Here is a 20,695-nt window from a genome sequence, read left to right as displayed (position 1 = left end):
GTCTTGTGATGAATGTCAAAGAATTGGTAATATTAGTAGACGTCAAGAAATGCCTATGAACTATTCACTTGTTATTGAACCATTTGATGCATGGGGCTTTGATTATATGGGACCGTTTCCTTCCTCTAATGGGTATACACATATTTTAGTTGCTGTTGATTACGTTACTAAGTGGGTAGAAGCTATTCCAACTAGTAGTGCTAATCATAACACCTCTATTAAGATGCTTAAAGAAGTTATTTTTCCGAGGTTTGGAGTCCCTAGATACTTAATGATTGATGGTGGTTCACATTTTATTCATGGTGCTTTTCGTAAAATGCTTGCTAAGTATGATGTTAATCATAGAATTGCATCTCCTTACCACCCATAGTCTAGTGATCAAGTAGAACTGAGTAATAGAGAGATTAAATTAATTTTGCAAAAGACTGTTAATAGATCTAGAAAGAATTGGTCCAAGAAACTTGATGATGCATGGGCCTATAGAACTGCATATAAAAATCCTATGGGCATGTCTCCGTATAAAATGGTTTATGGAAAAGCATGTCACTTACCTCTCGAACTAGAACATAAGGCATATTGGGCCATTAAAGAGCTCAATTATGATTTCAAACTTGCCGGTGAGAAGAGACTATTTGACATTAGCTCACTTGATGAGTGGAGAACCCAGGCCTATGAGAATGCAAAACTGTTTAAAGAAAAAGTTAAAAGATGGCATGACAAAAGGATACAAAAGCGTGAGTTTAATATAGGTGATTATGTTTTGTTATACAACTCTCGTTTAAGATTTTTTGCAGGAAAATTTCTCTCTAAATGGGAAGGTCCTTACGTTATCAAGGAGGTCTATCGTTCCGGTGCCATAATAATCAACAACTTCGAAGGCACAAATCCAAAGGTGGTGAACGGTCAAAGAATCAAACATTATACTTCAGGTAATCCCATAAATGTTGAAACTAATGTTATTGAAACCGTAACCCGGGAGGAGTAGATAAGGGACACTTTCTAGAACGTTTCAGACTCCGAAAAGGAATAGGTATGTGGTACGGTAAGTAAACCGACTCCAAAACAGTTCTAATAGCAATTTTTCTCCGTTTTGGAATATTTAAGAAAATAGGAAAATAAGAAGTAGTCCAAAAGGGACACGAGGCATCCACGAGGGTGGAGGGCGCGCCCTACCCCTGGGCGCGCCCCCTGTCTTGTGGTCACCTCGTGTTCCCTCCGGACTCCGTTTTCCTGCACGATACTTCTTTTGGTCGGTAAAAATTCATTATATAATCTCCCAAAGGTTTTGACCACCGTACCATGCCACAATCCTCTATTTTTTGTTTTGAGTTGTTTCTATTGCAGATTAGAGTAAGATGTCTTCTCAAGAGTCAATCGAGGAGAGCCGGGTATCTCATCCGATACCGGGTACAGGAGCAAACAGCGACGCCTATCACTTTGGGCCATCAACTGAGGAGGAGATGGAGGCCGACTTGAAAATGATAGATGCCATGGAGGAGGATCAATAAGTTACCTCTCGTCTTCAAGCCAAATTCACGATGGAGGAACTTCAGTGCTCAGCAATTCCAAACTCGGTTATCCCTCCCAATGCTAGATTTCTTTCTTATGAAAATATGAAGAAGAGTGTTACTTGTTCTCCCGCAGCTATGCAACATCCATGGGTGAAAGGAGCTTTAACCGTCACGGGTAAGCTCCGTAAGGAGATAATTGATCTCAAGCAGCAAGTCAATAAGCTCGAGGAAGAGAATCATATCCTAAGAGGCATCATCGCCAAGAATATCACATCACCACCTCCGAAGAAAGAGACATAATCACATGGGTATGGGCACTCCCCTTGGAAACTGCCAAGCTTGGGGGAGGTGCCCCGGTATCGTATCACCATCACACTCCTATCTTTACCGTTTTTTAGTTCGATCCTTTTGGTTATATCTTGATCTAGTAGAATAAAGTTTAGTATGATCTACTTTTGAGTTTTGCTTTATGATCCTTCTATGTAATCGAGTCCGTGAGCTATATATAATAAAGATTAGTTTTGAGTCGAGGGCTTGGTTATCTTGCTATGATCTTGAGGGAATAAAAGAAAGAATAAAAAGAAATAGAAAGATCATATTGATCTTAGGGAGAGTAATGACTTCACATATAAAGAGTATGATGAATAAAAGTTGTTGAGAGTTGACAAACATAGTTTTGGTCATCGTTGCAATTAATAGGAAGTAATAAATAAAGAGAGATTTTCACATATAAATATACTATCTTGGACATCTTTTATGATTGTGAGCACTCATTAAAATATGACATGCTAAAAGGTTGATGTTGGACAAGGAAGACAACGTAATGGGTTATGTTTTCTCTTATCCGAAATAAAGTATATTGTCATGGATCATCCAACATGTTGAGCTTGCCTTTCCCCCTCATGCTAGCCAAATTCTTTGCACCAAGTAGAGATACTACTTGTGCTTCCAAATATCCTTAAACCCAGTTTTGCCATGAGAGTACACCATATCTACCTATGGATTGAGTAAGATCCTTCAAGTAAGTTGTGATTGTTGCAAGCAATAAAAAATGCTCTCTAAATATGTATGATCTATTAGTGTGGAGAAAATAAGCTTTATACGAGCTTGTGATATGGAAGAAATAAAAGCGACGGACTGCATACTAAAGGTCCCTATCACAAGTGGCAATATGAAGTGACGTTCTTTTGCATTAAGATTTTGTGCATCCAACCATAAAAGCACATGACAACCCCTGCTTCCCTCTGCGAAGGGCCTATCTTTTATTTTTGTCTTATGCCTTATACAAGAGTCATGGTGATCTTCACTTTTCCTTTTTACACTTTATCCTTTGGCAAGCACTATGTGTTGGAAAGATCCTGATATATATATATATATATATATATATATATATATATATATATATATATATCCAATGGGATGTGGGTTTTCATAAAGCATTATGAAAGAGGCAAAACTATAAGCCCCTATCTTTCTCTGTGTCCGATTAAAACTTCGTACCCATAAGTATTGCGTGAGTGTTAGCAATTGTGAAAGACTAAATGATAGTTGAGTATGTGGACTTGCTGAAAAGCTCTTGTATTGACTCTTTCCGATGTTATGATAAATTGCAATTGCTTCAATGACTGAGATTATAGTTTGTTAGTTTTCAATGAAGTTTCTGATTCATACTTTACATTGTGAATAGATTGTTACTTTAGCATAAGAAATCATATGACAATATATATATGTTGCTACTCTAAGAATGATCATGATGCCCTCATGTTCGTATTTTATTTTATCGACACCTCTATCTCTAAACATCTGGACATATTTTTCGATATCGGCTTCCGCTTGAGGACAAGCGAGGTCTAAGCTCGGGGAGTAGATACGTCCATTTTGCACCATGCTTTTATATCGATATTTATTGCATTATGGGCTGTTATTACACATTATGTCACAATACTTATGCCTTTTCTCTCTTATTTTACAAGGTTTACATGAAGAGGGAGAATGCCAACAGCTGGAATTCTGGGCTGGAAAAGGAGCAAATATTATAGACCTATTCTGCACAACTCCAAATGTCCTGAAACTCCACGAAAGTCAGTTTTGGAATATAAAAAAATTATTGGACGAAGAAAGCACCAGAGGGGGGCCACACCCTGTCCACGAGGGTGGAGGGCGCGCCCCCTGCCTCATGGGCCTCTGTTGTCTACTACGCAACCTTCTTCTTGTAGACGTTGTTGGGCCTCCAAGTGCAGAGGTTTGTAGGATAGTAGCAAATTTCTCTCAAGTGGATGACCTAAGGTTTATCAATCCGTGGGAGGCGTAGGATGAAGATGGTCTCTCTCAAACAACCCTGCAACCAAATAACAAAGAGTCTCTTGTGTCCCCAACACACCCAATACAATGGTAAATTGTATAGGTGCGCTAGTTCGGCGAAGAGATGGTGATACAAGTGCAATATGGATGGTAGATATAGGTTTTTGGAATCTGAAAATATAAAAACAGAAAGGTAACAAGTAATAAAAGTGAGCGAAAACGGTATTGCAATGCTTCAAAACAAGGCCTAGGGTTCATACTTTCACTAGTGCAAGTTCTCTCAACAATAATAGCATAATTGGATCATATAACTATCCCTCAACATGCAACAAAGAGTCACTCCAAAGTCACTAATAGCTGAGAACAAACGAAGAGATTATTGTAGGGTACGAAACCACCTCAAAGTTATTCTTTCTGATCGATCTATTCAAGAGTCCGTAGTAAAATAACACGAAGCTATTCTTTCCGTTCGATCTATCCTAGAGTTCGTACTAGAATAACACCTTAAGACACAAATCAACCAAAACCCTAATGTCACCTAGATACTCCAATGTCACCACAAGTATCCGCGGGTATGATTATACGATATGCATCACACAATCTCAGATTCATCTATTCAACCAACACAAAGAACTTCAAAGAGTGTCCCAAAGTTTCTACTGGAGAGCCAAGACGAAAACGTGTGCCAACCCCTATGCATAGATTCCCAAGGTCACGGAACCCGCAAGTTGATCACCAAAACATACATCAAGTGAATCAATAGAATACCCCATTGTCACCACGGGTATCCCACGCAAGATATACATCAAGTGTTCTCAAATCCTTAAAGACTCAATCCGATGAGATAACTTCAAAGGGAAAACTCAATCCATTACAAGAGAGTAGAGGGGGAGAAACATCATAAGATCCAACTATAATAGCAAAGCTCACGATACATCAAGATCGTGCCGAATCAAGAACACGAGAGAGAGAGATCAAACACATAGCTACTGGTACATACCCTCAGCCCCGAGGGTGAACTACTCCCTCCTCGTCATGGAGAGCGTCGGGATGATGAAGATGGCCACCGGTGAGGGATCCCCCCTCCGACAGGGTGCCGGAACAGGGTCCTGATTGGTTTTTGGTGGCTACAAAGGCTTGCGTCGGCGGAACTCCTGATCTAGGTTTCTTTTCGGGGGTTTCTATATTTATAGGGATTTTTGGCATAGGGAACAAGTCAGGGGGGCTCCGAGGCGGCCACGAGGTAGGGGGCGCGCCCCCCACCCTCGTGGGTGCCTCGGGACTCTTCTGGTCCATCTCCGATACTCCGTGGGTTTCTTCTGGTCCAAAAATAATCTCCATGAAATTTCAGGTCAATTGGACTCCGTTTGGTTTTCCTTTTCTGTGATACTCAAAAACAAGGAAAAAAACAGAAACTGGCACTAGGCTCTAGGTTAATAGGTTAGTCCCAAAAATCATATAAACAAGCATATAAATGCATATAAAACATCCTAGATTGATAATATAATAGCATGGAACAATAAAAAATTATAGATACGTTGGAGACGTATCAAGCATCCCCAAGCTTAATTCCTGCTCGTCCTCGAGTTAAATGATAAAAACAGAATTTTTGATGTGGAATGCTACCTAACATAATTATCAATGTAATTTTCTTTATTGTGGCATGAATGTTCAGATCCAAAAGATTCAAGACAAAAGTTTAATATTGACATAATAATAATAATACTACAAGCATGCTAACCAAGCAATTATGTCATATCAAAATAACATAGCCAAAGAAAGCTTATCCCTACAAAATCATATAGTTTGGCCATGCTTCATTTTCGTCACACAAAATGCTCCCATCATGCACAACCCCGATGACAAGCCAAGCAATTGTTTCATACTTAGCCTTTTCAAACTTTTTCAACTTTCACGCAATATATGAGCGCGAGCCATGGACATAGCACTATGGGTGGAATAGAATATTATGATGGAGGTTGTGTGGAGAAGACAAAAAGCGGGAAAGTCTCACATCGAAGTGGCTAATCAACGGGCTATGGAGATGCCCATCAATTGATGTCAATGCGAGGAGTAGGGATTGCCATCCAACGGATGCACTAGAGCTATAAATGTATGAAAGCTCAACAAAAGAAACTAAGTGGGTGTGCATCAAACTTGCTTGCTCACGAAGACCTAGGGCATTTTGAGGAAGCCCATCATTGGAATATACAAGCCAAGTTCTTTAATGAAAAATTCCCACTAGTATAAAAGTGACAACATAGGACACTCTCTATCATGAAGATCATGGCGCTACTTTGAAGCACAAGTGTGGTAAAAGGATAGTAACATTGTCCCTTCTCTCTTTTTCTCTCATTTTTTTGTTTTTTTGTTTGGGCCTTTTTTTATGGCCCCTTTTTTTCCGTCCGGAGTCTCATCCCGACTTGTGGGAGAATCATAGTCTCCATCATCCTTTCCTCACTGGGACAATGCTCTAATAATGATGATCATCACACTTTTATTTACTTACAACTCAAAAATTACAACTAGATACTTAGAATAAAATATGACTCTATATGAATGCCTCCGGCGGTGTACCGGGATGTGCAATGAATCTAGAGTGACATGTATTAAAGAATTATGAATGGTGGCTTTGCCACAAATATGATGTCAACTACATGATCATGCAAAGAATATGACAATGATGGAGCGTGTCATAATAAACGGAACGGTAGAAAGTTACATGGCAATATATCTCAGAATGGCTATGGAAATGCCATAATAGGTAGGTATGGTGGCTGTTTTGAGGAAGATATGAGGAGGCTTATGTGTGATGGAGCGTATCATATCACGGGGTTTGGATGCACCGGCGAAATTTGCACCAACTCTCGAGGTGAGAAAGGGCAATGCACGGTACCGAAGAGGCTAGCAATGATGGAAGGGTGAGAGTGCGTATAATCCATGGACTCAACATTAGTCATAAAGAACTCACATACTTATTGCAAAATCTACAAGTCATCAAAACCAAGCACAACACGCATGGTCCTAGGGGGATAGATTGGTAGGAAAAGACCATCGCTCGTCCCCGGCTGCCACTCATAAGGAAAGCAATCAAAGAACACCTCATGCTTCAAATTTTCACACAACGGTTACCATACGTGCATGCTACGGGACTTGCAAACCTCAACACTAGTATTTCTCAATTTCACAATTACTCAACTAGCACGACTCTAATATCACCATCTTTATATCTCAAATCAATTATCAAGTATCAAACTTCTCATAGTTAATGCATTCTATATGAAAGTTTTTATTATAGCCATCTTGGATGCCCATCATATTAGGACTAAGTTTATAACCAAAGAAAATTACCATGCTGTTCTAAAAGACTCTCAAAATAATATAAGTGAAGCATGAGAGATCAACAATTTCTTCAAAATAAAACTACCGTCGTGCTCTACAAAGATATAAGTGAAGCACTAGAGCAAACGACAAACTACTCTGAAAGATATAAGTGAAGATCAACGAGTAATTGAATAATTATGTAACTATGTGAAGACTCTCTAATATTTAATAATTTCAGATCTTGGTATATTATTCAAACAGCAAGCCAAAAAAATGACACTCCAAGCAAAACACATATCATGTGGTGAATAAAAATATAGCTCCAAGTAAGGTTATCGATGAACGAAGACGAAAGAGGGGATGCCTTCCGGGGCATCCCCAAGCTTAGGCTCTTGGTTGTCCATGAATATTACCTTGGGGTGCCTTGGTCATCCCCAAGCTTAGGCTCTTGCCACTCCTTATTCCATAGTCCATCGAATCTTTACCAAAACTCGAAAACTTCACAACACAAAACTCGACAGAAAACTCGTAAGCTCCGTTAGTATAAGAAAATAAATCACCACTTAGGTACTGTTGTGAACTCATTCTAAATTCATATTGGTGTAATATCTACTGTATTCCAACTTCTCTATGGTTCATACCCTCCGATACTACTCATAGATTCATCAAAATAAGCAAACAACACAATGAAAACAGAATCTGTCAAAAACAGAACAGTATGTAGTAATCTGCATCATTCGAATACTTATATAACCCTAAAAATTCTGAAATAAATTTTTGGACCTGAGTAATTTGTCTATTAATCATTTGTAAAAACAATCAACCTAAAATCACTCTCCAGTAAACAATGGCAGCTAATCTCGTGAGCGCAAAGTTTCTATTTTTTACAGCAAGATCGCATTAACTTTCACCCAAGTTTTCCCAAAGGTTCTACTTGGCACAAAAATTAATTAAAACATAAAACCACATCTAACCAGAGGCTAGATAAATTATTTATTACTAAACAGGAGCAAAAGGCAAAGAACAAAAATAATATTGGGTTGCCTCCCAACAAGCGCTAACGTTTAATGCCCCTAGCTAGGCATGATGATTTCAATGATGCTCACATAAAACATCAGAAGAGAGCATCATGAAGAATATGACTAGCACATTTAAGTATAACCCACTTCCTATGCATAGGGATTTTCTGAGCAAACAACTTATGGTAACAATAATCAACTAGCATAGGAAATCAAAACAGGCATAGCTTCAAGATTTTCAACACATAGAGAGGAAACTTGATATTATTGCAATTCCTACAAGCATATATTCCTCCCTCATAATAAATTCAACAATATAACCATCACATAAAGTATTCTTTTCATGATCTACAAGCATAGAATTTTTATTACTCTCCACATAAGCCAATTTCTTCTCATGAATAGTAGTAGGAGCAAACTCAACAAAATAATTATCATATGAGGCATAATCCAATTGAAAACTAAAATCATGATGACAAGTTTCATGGTTATAATTATTCTTTATAGCATACATGTCATCACAATAATCATCATAGATAGCAACTTTGTTCTCATAATCAATTGGAACCTCTTCCGAAATAGTGGATTCATCACTAAATAAAGTCATGAACTCTCCAAATCCACTTTCATAATTGTCACAATAAGATTCAACACCCTCCAAAATAGTGGGATCATTACTTCCTAAAGTTGACACTCTCCCAAACCCACTTTCATCAATATAATCATCATAAGTAGGAGGCATGCTATTATCAAAATAAATTTTCTCATCAAAACTTGGGGGACAAAAAATATCATCTTGGTCAAACATAGCATCCCCAAGCTTGTGGCTTTGCATATCATTAGCATCATGGATTTTCAAGGAATCCGTACTAACAACATTGCAATCATGCTCATCATTCAAAGATTTAGTGCCAAACATTCAAATGCATTCTTCCTCTAGCAATTGAGCACAATTATCGGAATCCTTATTTTCACGGAAGACATTAAAAAGATGAAGCATATGAGGCACACTCAATTCAATTTTTGTAGTTTTCTTTTATAAACTAAACTAGTGATAAAATAAGAAACTAAAAGATTCGATTGCAAGATCTAAAGATATACCTTCAAGCACTCACCTCCACGGCAACGGCGCCAGAAATTAGCTTAGTTGACGGGGTGTGAGTGCCGCTTACCTAGCCTCCCCGGCAACGGTGCTAGAAATTAGCTTGATGTCTACTACGCAACCTTCTTCTTGTAGACGTTGTTGGGCCTCCAAGTGCAGAGGTTTCTAGGACAGTAGCAAATTTCCCTCAAGTAGATGACCTAAGGTTTATCAATCCGTGGTAGGCGTAGGATGAAGATGGTCTCTCTCAAACAACCCTGCAACCAAATAACAAAGAGTCTCTTGTGTCCCCAATACACCCAATACAATGGTAAATTGTATAGGTGCACTAGTTCGGCGAAGAGATGGTGATACAAGTGCAATACGGATGGTAGATATAGGTTTTTGTAATCTGAAAAAAAATAAAAATAGCAAGGTAACAAGTAATAAAAGTGAGCTAAAACGGTATTGCAATGCTTAGAAACAAGGCCTAGGGTTCATACTTTCACTAGTGCAAATTCTCTCAACAATAATAGCATAATTGGATCATATAACTATCCCTCAACATGCAACAAAGAGTCACTCCAAAGTCACTAATAGCTGAGGACAAACGAAGAGATTATTGTAGGGTACGAAACCACCTCAAAGTTATTCTTTCTGGTCGATCTATTCAAGAATCCGTAGTAAAATAACACGAAGCTATTCTTTCCGTTCGACCTATCCTAGAGTTCGTACTAGAATAAAACCTTAAGACACAAATCAACCAAAACCCTAATGTCACCTAGATACTCCAATGTCACCACAAGTATCCGCGGGTATGATTATACGATATGCATCACACAATCTCAGATTCATCTATTCAACCAACACAAAGAACTTCAAAGAGTGCCCCAAAGTTTCTACCGGAGAGCCAAGACGAAAACGTGTGCCAACCCCAATGCATAGATTCCCAAGGTCACAGAACCCGCAAGTTGATCACCAAAACATACATCAAGTGAATCAATAGAATACCCCATTGTCACCACGGGTATCCCACGCAAGACATACATCAAGTGTTCTTAAATCCTTAAAGACTCAATCTGATGAGATAACTTCAAAGGGAAAACTCAATCCATTACAAGAGAGTAGAGGGGGAGAAACATCATAAGATCCAACTATAATAGAAAAGCCCGCGATACATCAAGATCGTGCCAAATCAAGAACACGAGAGAGAGATCAAACACATAGCTACTGGTACATACCCTCAGCCCCGAGGGTGAACTACTCCCTCCTCGTCATGGAGAGCACCGGGATGATGAAGATGGCCACCGGTGAGGGATTCCCCCTCCGGCAGGGTGTCGGAACAGGGTCCCGATTGGTTTTTGGTGGCTACAGAGGCTTGCGGCAGCGAAACTCCCGATCTAGGTTTCTTTTTGGGGGTTTCTATATTTATTTGGATTTTTGGCGTAGGGAACATGTCAGGGGGGTCTCCGAGGCGGCCACGAGGTAGGGGGCGCGCCCAGGGGGGTAGGGCGCGCCTCCCACCCTCGTGGGTGCTTCGGGACTCTTCTGGTCCATCTCCCATACTCCGTGGGCTTCTTCTGGTCCAAAAATAATCTCCGTGAAATTTCAGGTCAATTGGACTCCGTTTGGTTTTCCTTTTCTGCGATACTCAAAAACAAGGAAAAAAAAGAAACTGGCACTGGGCTCTAGGTTAATAGGTTAGTCCCAAAATTCATATAAAATAGCATATAAATGCATATAAAACATCCTAGATGGATAATATAATAGCATGGAACAATAAAAAATTATAGATACGTTGGAGACGTATCAGCCCCCTGGAAGCCCCCCGATGCCCATCTTCTGGTATAAGGTGTCTTTCGCCCTGGAAAAAATTAGAAGGAAGCTTTCGGGACGAAGCGCTGCTGTCTCGAGGCGGAACCTGGGCAGAACCAATCTAGGGCTCCGGCGGAGCTGTTCTGCCGGGGAAACATCCCTCCGGGAGGGGGAAATCGTCACCATCGTCATCACCATCAATCCTCTCATCGGGAGGGGGTTAATCTCCATCAACATCTTCACCAGCACCATCTCCTCTCAAACCTAGTTCATCTCTTGTATCCGATCTTTGTCTCAAAACCTCAGATTGGTACCTGTGGGTTGTTATTAGTGTTGATTACTCATTGTAGTTGATGCTAGTTGATTTATTCGGTGGAAGATCATGTTCAGATCCTTCATGCATATTAATACCCCTCTGATTATGAACATGAATATGATTTGTGAGTAGTTACATTTGTTCCTGAGGACATGGGAGAAGTCTTGCTATAAGTAGTCATGTGAATTTGGTATTCGTTCGATATTTTGATGAGATGTATGTTGTCTTTCCTCTAGTGGTGTTATGTGAAGGTCGACTACATGATACTTCACCATTGTTTGGGCCTAGGGGAAGGCATTGGGAAGTAATAAGTAGATGATGGGTTGCTAGAGTGACAGAAGCTTAAACCCTAGTTTATGCGTTGCTTCGTAAGGGGCTGATTTGGATCCATATGTGTCATGCTATGGTTAGGTTTACCTTAATTCTTCTTTCGTAGTTGTGGATGCTTGCGAGAGAGGTTAATCATAAGTAGGATGCTTGTCCAAGGAAAGGCAGTACCCAAGCACCGGTCCACCCACATATCAAATTATCAAAGTAACGAACGCGAATCATATGAGCATGATGAAAACTAGCTTGACGATAATTCCCATGTGTCCTCGGGAGCGTTTTCCTTTATATAAGAGTTTGTCCAGGCTTGTCCTTTGCTACAAAAAGGATTGGTCCACCTTGCTGCACCTTGTTTACTTTTGTTACTTGTTACCCGTTACGAATTACCTTATCATAAAACTATCTGTTACCTATAATTTCAGTGCTTGCAGAGAATACCTTACTGAAAACCGCTTGTCATTTCCTTCTGCTCCTCGTTGGGTTCGACACTCTTACTTATGGAAAGGTCTGTGATAGACCCCCTATACTTGTGGGTCATCAGATAGATCGAGACGCTTAATAGGACTTTCACAAAGCACATACCTTGATAAAGTTTTGAAAAGCTTCAAAATGGATCAATCAAAGAAAGGGTTCTTGCCTGTGTTACAAGGTGTGAAATTGAGTCAGACTCAAAGCCTGACTACTGCAGAAGATAGAGAGAAAATGAAAGTCAATCCCTATGCCTCAGCCATAGGTTCTATCATGTATGTTATGCTGTGTACCAGACCTGATGTGTGCCTTGCCATAAGTCTGGCATGGAGGTACCAAAGTAATCCAGGAGTGGATCATTGGACAGCGGTCAAGAACATCCTGAAATACCTGAAAAGGACTAAGGATATTTTTCTCGTTTATGGAGGTGACGAAGAGCTCGTCGTAAATGGTTACATCGATGCAAGCTTTGACACTGATCCGGATGACTCTAAGTCACAAACCGGATACGTGTTTATATTGAATGGTGGAGCTGTCTGTTGGTGCAGTTCCAAGCAGAGCGTCGTGGCGGGATCTACGTGTGAAGCGGAGTACGTAGCTACTTCGGAAGTAGCACATGAAGGAGTCTGGATGAGGGTGTTCATATCCGATCTAGGTGTAATATCTAGTGCATCAGGTCCAATGAAAATCTTTTGTGACAACATTGGAGCAATTGCCTTGGCGAAGGAATCCAGGTTTCACAAGAGAACCAAACACATCAAGAGACGCTTCAACTCCATTCATGAAAAGGTCAAGGATGGAGACATAGAAATTTGCAAAATACATACAGATCTGAATGTGGCAGACCCGTTGACTAAGCCTCTTCCGCGAGCAAAACATGATCAACACCAAGACTCCATGGGTGTTAGATTCATTACAATGTAATCTAGATTATTGACTCTGGTGCAAGTGGGAGACTGAAGGAAATATGCCCTGGAGGCAATAATAAAGTTGTTATTTTATATTTCCTTATTAATGATAAATGTTTATTATTCATGCTAGAATTGTATTGATCGGAAACTTAAATACATGTGTGAATACATAAACAAATACCGTGTCCCTAGTAAGCCTTTACTAGACTAGCTCGTTGATCAAAGATGGTTAAGTTTTCCTAACCATAGACATGTGTTGTCATTTGATAATGGGATCACATCATTAGGAGAATGATGTGATGGACAAGACCCATCCGTTAGCTTAGCATATTGATCGTTCAGTTTATTGCTAGCACTTTCTTGATGTCAAATACATATTCCTTCGACTATGAGATTACACAACTCCAGGATACCGGAGGAATACCTTGTGTGCTATCAAACGTCACAACGTAACTGGGTGATCATAAAGATGCTCTACAGGTATCTCCGAACGTGTTTGTTGAGTTGGCATATATCGAGATCAGGATTTGTCACTCCGAGTATCGAAGAGGTATCTCTGGGCCCTCTCGGTAATACACATCATAAGCTTGCAAGCAAATGACTAAGGATTTAGTTACCAGATGATGTATTACAGAACGAGTAAAGAGACTTGCTGGTAACGAGATTGAACTAGGTATGAAGATACCGACGATTGAATCTCGGGCAAGTAACATACCGATGGACAAAGGGAATTACATATGTTATCATAACGGTTCGACCGATAAAGATCTTCGTAGAATATGTAGGAACCAATATGGGCATCCAGGTTCCTCTATTGGTTATTGACCGGAGAGGTGTCTCAGTCATGTCTACATAGTTCTCGAACCCGTAGGGTCCACACGCTTAACGTTCGTTGACGATATAGTGTTATATGAGTTATATGATTTGATGACCGATTTCAGAGTCCCGGATGAGATCATGGACATGACGAGGAGTCTTGAAATGGTCAAGAGGTAAAGATTGATATGTAGGACGATGGTATTCGGACACCGGAATAGTTTCGAAGTGCACCGGGTAGTCATCGGGTCACCGAAAGGGGTTCCGGTCACCCCCGGTAGGTGTATGGGCCTAATGGGCCAAGGGAGGACAGACCAGCCCACAGGGGGCTGGTGCGCCCCTCTCCCTGGCCGGCCGAACCTAGGGAAGGAAAGAGGGGAGGGCTAGCCCCTCCTGCCTTCCCCTTCTCATGGGAGAAAGAAAAGGGGGGGGGGCACCTGCCTCTCCCGCCTTTCCCTGCTCACCTAAAAAGGAAAGGGGGCGGCTTGGGAGAGACCCCAAGTAGGATTCCTCCTACTTGGGGCGCCCCTTGGATGCTCCTCCCTCCCCCACCTATATATATATGTGGGAGGGGGCGCCTAGCACAACACAACATTGTCTTAGCCGTGTGCAGCGCCCCCTCCACCGTTTACACCTCCGGTCATATTTTTGTAGTGCTTAGGCGAAGCCCTGCGGAGATAGTATCACCGTCACCGTCACCACACCATCGTGCTATCGGAACTCATCCACTACCTCGCCGTCTTGCTGGATCAAGAAGGCGGAGGACGTCACCGAGCTGAACGTGTGCTGAACGCGGAGGTGCCGTACATTTGGTACTTGATCGGTTAGAGCGCGAAGAAGTTCGACTACATCAACTACGTTATTAAACGCTTCCGCTTACGGTCTACGAGGGTACGTAGACACACTCTTCCCCTCTCGTTGCTATGCATCTCCATGGATAGATCTTGCGTGTGCGTAGATATTTTTTTTGTTTTCCATGCAACGTTTCCCAACATGTGTGTTGTTCATCATGTCGCCAAGGAGGTGGATGACGTTAGGAAAGAAGTCGTTGTTGGGGAACTTGTCGCCGGAGATGTTGCCGTTCGCAGCCACGATGAACAAAGATCCAACAGTCATGCAAGGGCGCTCCCCAAAAATCTGATCACCCTCTCCCATACCAGATCACAAGAGGTGGGGGTTCATAGGCCTGTTGTCTTACTCCGCAGTGCACACCGAAAAGCGAGATGGGAAAGTAGCAGGCTGCGCAAAGCTTGGAACCATGAGTCAGGCGCGTAGGAGATGAAGTGTGTCTCGTCTTGATAGAGGAGCGATCTGTTATAGGCGATGTGAGTTGCAACTTACCCCTCGGCAATCGAAGAGAAACGACCGCCCACTAGAGAGAGGAAGATAAACCCACTGGAAGCAAAACATTTCGACTTCTTTTTCTTGTGTGACAAAACTTAACGCAACACACACTCATTTCATAGGTCCTACTACGGCTCGGCTCGACTTGATCACGAAACACAACGCGCGTGCGAGGCAGGCGGCGAAGGAGGAACACATGTATTGCTCTCTTATCAAGCTCTTAGTGGTATGTGGAACAACTGACCTTATAAGTTGGCCTCACACATCCACCACTAGTGTGGTGAGACTAAACTTTCCACCCCCTTGTCATTCATGAATAGCCACATGGGCCTCTGCAATCTTTCTATGAATTCTTAGATAAAATAAATGGGCTGAAGCCCAATAATTCCAACAACATTGGAGGCGGACGAGATGGGAATGGTGCTGCAAGAGACAGGACTGAGGCGAGAGTAGGGCGCCAGGCTTTTACAGGCCGCCGCAAACACCATTAAGGAGGCAGTGGGGAGCCGGCAGGCGGCCAGCGACAGGAGATCATAGGGCGCATCTCCCGGTGTGAAACGATGCGGCAACCTACGCGCATGCCTCTCACGTGCTCACGCAGCTTCTTCCGGCCTGCTAGGAGATGATGTGGCATGGCGACCATCCATTAGGCCACGACAGGAATGCAGGGGCTCGGGCATGACATTAATGGTGTGGTGCCCGTTGCCGGTGGTGCATGGGAGGACACGCGGTTTCAAAACCAGGCCGCGACGCACGGAGGAAAAACTGAAACTTCTCTCCCGTGCTGGCGGTTGGGCATGGAGCGAGCTCTGCACCGGACGAATTTGCTAGGGGCGTGTTTGGTTGTCTGCATGGTGGTTGGTAGACTGCATATGGATGGAATCTTTTAATTCGCATGGTGTTTGGTTACTTGGCTCGAACAATCTTCTGCATCGGACGATTAAAGCACTTTAGGGGCATGCTGAGGAGGAATGGCCGCATTGACAGTTTCCACTCATGCAGGCTCGCATGAGCCACGATATGAGAAAGATTCTCTCCTTTTCCGTGCCAGACTGCATGTTCTTCTCACAATGCATAGGGGAAGCCGTCGCTATCAAACGTGCGATCGTGCATGTTGTGAGACAACACCAACCACCATGCAGGCAACCAAACAACATGACTACTTCCTTTTTCGCACTGTTTTTCTGCAATCGGGCCCTGGTCAGCCTGGCTCGTTTTCCTCATACAGCCTGGTCCAATGGCTGCAGGCAACCAAACACGTCCTACACGTTGGAGTTGCTCTAAGCTTGGAGTTAAAAAAAACATATATAGTAGGTGTTGCGTTTTTGCTCTCACCTCCTCCCTTGTCTGTTGCGCCAGCAACTGCAATCAGTCACTCACACCAAGCCGCAGGGCAAGCGCAAGAGCACTTGTGCACTTGCTTCTTGAACATGCCCACAAGAAGTGCAACCGTGCAAGGAGATCCCCATTACCCTCCCACTGGCCACTGCCACTAGCCTCAAGAGTGCAAGGAGAATATAGACTGCTCCTCCATTGCTCCTCACTTCCCGTGCAGTAGATCACTCGCTGTGACAGGGTTAGCCATGGTCGCAAGGAGGGCCGCTTCCTCCTTCCTCTCACGCCGCGGCCTCCTCCTCCCGAGGCCTCCTGCCGATTCTCTTCTCAGAGCAGGTGACTACGATCTCTTGCTTGGATCTTGGATTTCTGCACCCTCTTGCTTTAGGTCTTGATTTCTGTTTCTCCGTTGGTGCTCCATCTTCACTTTCCATGATATGATACTGAATCAACCAGACATGCTTGAACCATAACGTAGCTGGTACTGTTCTCTAATCGTCAAGAGAACTGCGTTCTCGGACGCTTTAGGATTATCTTTTTGTTTTTTGTTTGGTGCCACATCGATCATTCGCGGGAATCGATTGGTTCATCTTTGAGCCAAGATGATTGCGGGAACTGATTGCACATGGCCATCTCTGCACATTTTGGCTCATGAAGTTCCTTGGCGTTCTCCACTTCTCTTCCCCACATCATGACCCATGTTCCTGTTTCGCTTTGTTTTGTTACTTGTAATGTGACCAATGAGGTCACCAATAGCACCAAAGGCTAGCTGGAGCTTTCCTCCCAAAGTGGGGCTGGAGATGAGGTCCCTCTCTGTCCAATCCTTATCGAAAAACTAGGACGAGCCAAAAGTAGTTGGGCGGCGCGCAGTACATTTTCTCCGTTCTGTTTGTTTCCAACTCCGATGCCATGCTGTGAGAAGATCACACCCACACCGTGCGCCAACAGACAAGCAAGCTTCTCGGTGATGCTTTTTTTGCTTATGTTGAAGTGTACTCATGTGACAGTTAAAAGAAAATGATATTCACCAATGCGTATGTTAACTTTCTAGAACACCAGGATAATTTGTAGAGCACGGAGTAAAAACGGTTCACTAGAACACTTGTTAATTACTCGAGTAACGTTATTGTTGAGTACCCTGCTTTTGCAATTTTCAACTTGTGATACACTCACACACGCAGCTGCATTGAACATGTTGTGTGCCTGCCTACAGACAGTGCACGGCGCTCGTTGCCCGGAGCCGTTTACAGGTTCAGCACCGCACCGGCCGCCACCGCCGACGAGGAGCCGATCAAACCCCCCGTGGAGGTGAAGTACACGCAGCTCCTCATCAACGGCAACTTCGTCGATGCAGCATCTGGTACGTACATGCATTACTCGAATCGCATGAACGGCACCGAGTCACCACGAAGATATGCTGCCTCCCCGTAGCGCACCAAAATGTGCACCGTTTTTCTCCAGGAAGGACGTTCCCGACGGTGGACCCCCGCACCGGCGAGGTCATCGCGCGCGTGGCCGAGGGCGACGCCGAGGACATCGACCGCGCTGTCGCCGCCGCCCGCAGGGCCTTCGACGAGGGCCCCTGGCCGAGGATGACCGCCTACGTACGTGTTTGTCCACGGCCGGTGTACCTTAACTACAGAGGCAGGATAGCCCATGTCTTGGAATGATGGTACGCGTGTGGGCATGCAGGAGCGGTGCCGGGTGCTGCTGCGGTTCGCGGACCTGATGGAGCGGCACAACGACGAGATCGCGGCGCTGGAGTCGTGGGACGGCGGGAAGCCGCTGGAGCAGTCCGCCGGCGGGGAGGTGCCGATGGCGGCGCGCTGCATGCGGTACTACGCCGGGTGGGCGGACAAGATCCACGGCATGGTGGTGCCGGCCGACGGCCCGCACCACGTGCAGGTGCTGCGCGAGCCTATCGGCGTCGCCGGCCAGATCATCCCCTGGAACTTCCCGCTGCTCATGTTCGCCTGGAAGGTCGGCCCGGCGCTCGCCTGCGGCAACGCCGTCGTGCTCAAGACCGCCGAGCAGACGCCGCTCTCCGCACTCTACGTCGCCAGCCTCCTCCACGAGGCCGGCCTCCCGGACGGCGTCCTCAACGTCGTCCCCGGCTTCGGCCCCACGGCCGGCGCCGCGTTGTGCAGCCACATGGGCGTCGACAAGGTGAACATGTAACCTGCGCTTGGAACGGCTCGACGAGCCTCTTCGTGATTGATTTAAGATCTGACATTAATGTGCATTTTGCTCATAGCTGGCGTTCACCGGATCGACTGGCACGGGCAAGATTATTCTTGAACTGGCGGCGAGGAGCAACTTGAAGCCGGTGACGCTGGAGCTCGGCGGCAAGTCCCCGTTCATCGTCATGGACGACGCTGATGTCGACCAGGCCGTCGAGCTCGCGCACCGGGCGCTCTTCTTCAACCAGGTCCTCTGTCCATCTCAAGTACTGCGGGGAGATGCACGCTGATACATCAGGGCTCTGAAATCTCTGTCCCAATTCGTGGCAGGGGCAATGCTGCTGCGCTGGGTCTCGGACGTTCGTCCACGAGAGCGTCTACGACGAGTTCGTGGAGAAGTCCAAGGCTCGCGCCCAGAGGCGTGTGGTCGGCGACCCCTTCAAGAAAGGTGTTGAGCAGGGACCTCAGGTACGTTACGTACACACCCATACGTTCAGCGATACACGCATCTCAGCCGTACGTGTCGATCCTAAGCCGTGACACTGATGAAATCGTCTCTTTTGTTGGATCAGATCGATGGCCAGCAGTTCAAGAAGATCCTGGGCTACGTCAAGTCGGGCGTCGACAGCGGCGCCACCCTCGTGACCGGCGGCGAGAGGGTAGGCAGCAGGGGCTTCTACATCCAGCCGACCGTCTTTGCAGACGTGGAGGTAACAAACTTTTTTCAGATGTATGTACCGCTTCTCACCATACACATCCCACTACTTTCAGTGCTGATCAATTCTGCGTCCGTTTCGTTCTCGCAGGATGAGATGAAGATCGCTCAGGAGGAGATATTCGGGCCCATCCAGTCCATCCTCAAGTTCAGGTACCGTCAGCTAGCTGCTAAGTAGAAGTACCAAACATTGTGACCACCATTCACTGACGGTGCGAGATGGGGTTTTGGCGCAGGGAGGTGGGGGAGGTGGTGAGGAGGGCGAACGCGACGCAGTACGGGCTGGCGGCGGGGGTGTTCACGAGGAGCCTGGACACGGCGAACGCGGTGGCGCGGGCGCTGAGGGTGGGGACGGTGTGGGTCAACTGCTACGACGTGTTCGACGCGGCCATCCCCTTCGGCGGGTACAAGATGAGCGGCGTGGGGCGGGAGAAGGGCGCCTACAGCCTCGGCAACTACCTCCAGACCAAGGCCGTCGTCGCGCCCCTCAGGGACCCGGCTTGGTTGTAGCGGCGAAACATCGTCGTCCTCCGGCAATACCATAGGAGGTGGAAAGGACACCGACAACAACGCCGGCGAACTCTTAACTTAAGCCTGCCTTTGAATAAATGGTGTCGTCAGCTTCCGGCTTAGTTCAAATTTGTTTTGGCGCTGCCCGCTTTGACCTGATCGGCGGCCCGTGCAGAGCCTATCTTGCTTGGATGTGCATTGCTATACTTGCCGTCTAGTTCAAATTTGCTGTACATGGGAGTACGTGGCAAAGCTTTGTCAGTTGACCACCCCGAAGGACTAGGAAGCACATGCCGGCTCTACGACCGCGCACGGTGGCGTCGGGAGCTCGGTCAATGGCCGTACAGAGCCTACGCCCAATAATACTACACGCACGGAATGATACAGGCGTTTTACTTATAATTTTCTAAAGGGTGTAACTATACCACATCTAGATATGAGATATCTCACATCTAACATGACATCATCCTACATCAGCGGATAAATAAAAGTCCCACAATTATATTGTTTGTTTGTTTTTATCATTTTCTCGTCGTTGTTTTTTTGTTTGTCCACTATGCAAAAATCCGTAGAAAAAGATGTGCCGCGAGACCCTTGTCGCAGCAAGCATGCACAAACCGGGTTAGAGTAAAAATCAATTTTCTGCGGAGAAAAATTCACTATAGGTCACCAAACTTGCACTGGCGTTAGCTTTAGTCCCTGTGGTTACAAATACCCGCAAT

At 44.6% G+C, this 20,695-nt stretch overlaps 1 protein-coding gene across 1 annotated transcript; it reads left to right on the top strand.

Moving 5' to 3' along the window:
* The first annotated feature begins 16,587 nt into the window (after positions 1 to 16,587).
* LOC109740989 (benzaldehyde dehydrogenase, mitochondrial) lies at positions 16,588 to 20,206 on the top strand. The gene is made up of 9 exons (XM_020300065.4): positions 16,588 to 16,904; positions 17,782 to 17,928; positions 18,030 to 18,172; positions 18,261 to 18,734; positions 18,823 to 18,996; positions 19,079 to 19,216; positions 19,321 to 19,458; positions 19,555 to 19,616; positions 19,700 to 20,206. Exons 1-9 carry the CDS (start codon positions 16,817 to 16,819, stop codon positions 19,971 to 19,973), a joined length of 1,638 nt encoding a protein of 545 aa, XP_020155654.1. The 5' UTR covers positions 16,588 to 16,816; the 3' UTR covers positions 19,974 to 20,206.
* The last annotated feature ends 489 nt before the right edge of the window (positions 20,207 to 20,695 follow it).

Source organism: Aegilops tauschii, chromosome 6 (genome assembly GCF_002575655.3).
Source record: "Aegilops tauschii subsp. strangulata cultivar AL8/78 chromosome 6, Aet v6.0, whole genome shotgun sequence".
Classification (NCBI taxonomy): domain Eukaryota; kingdom Viridiplantae; phylum Streptophyta; class Magnoliopsida; order Poales; family Poaceae; genus Aegilops; species Aegilops tauschii.
The sequence above is the reverse complement of the archived record's forward strand: the minus strand, read 5'-3'. Positions and strand labels throughout refer to the sequence as shown.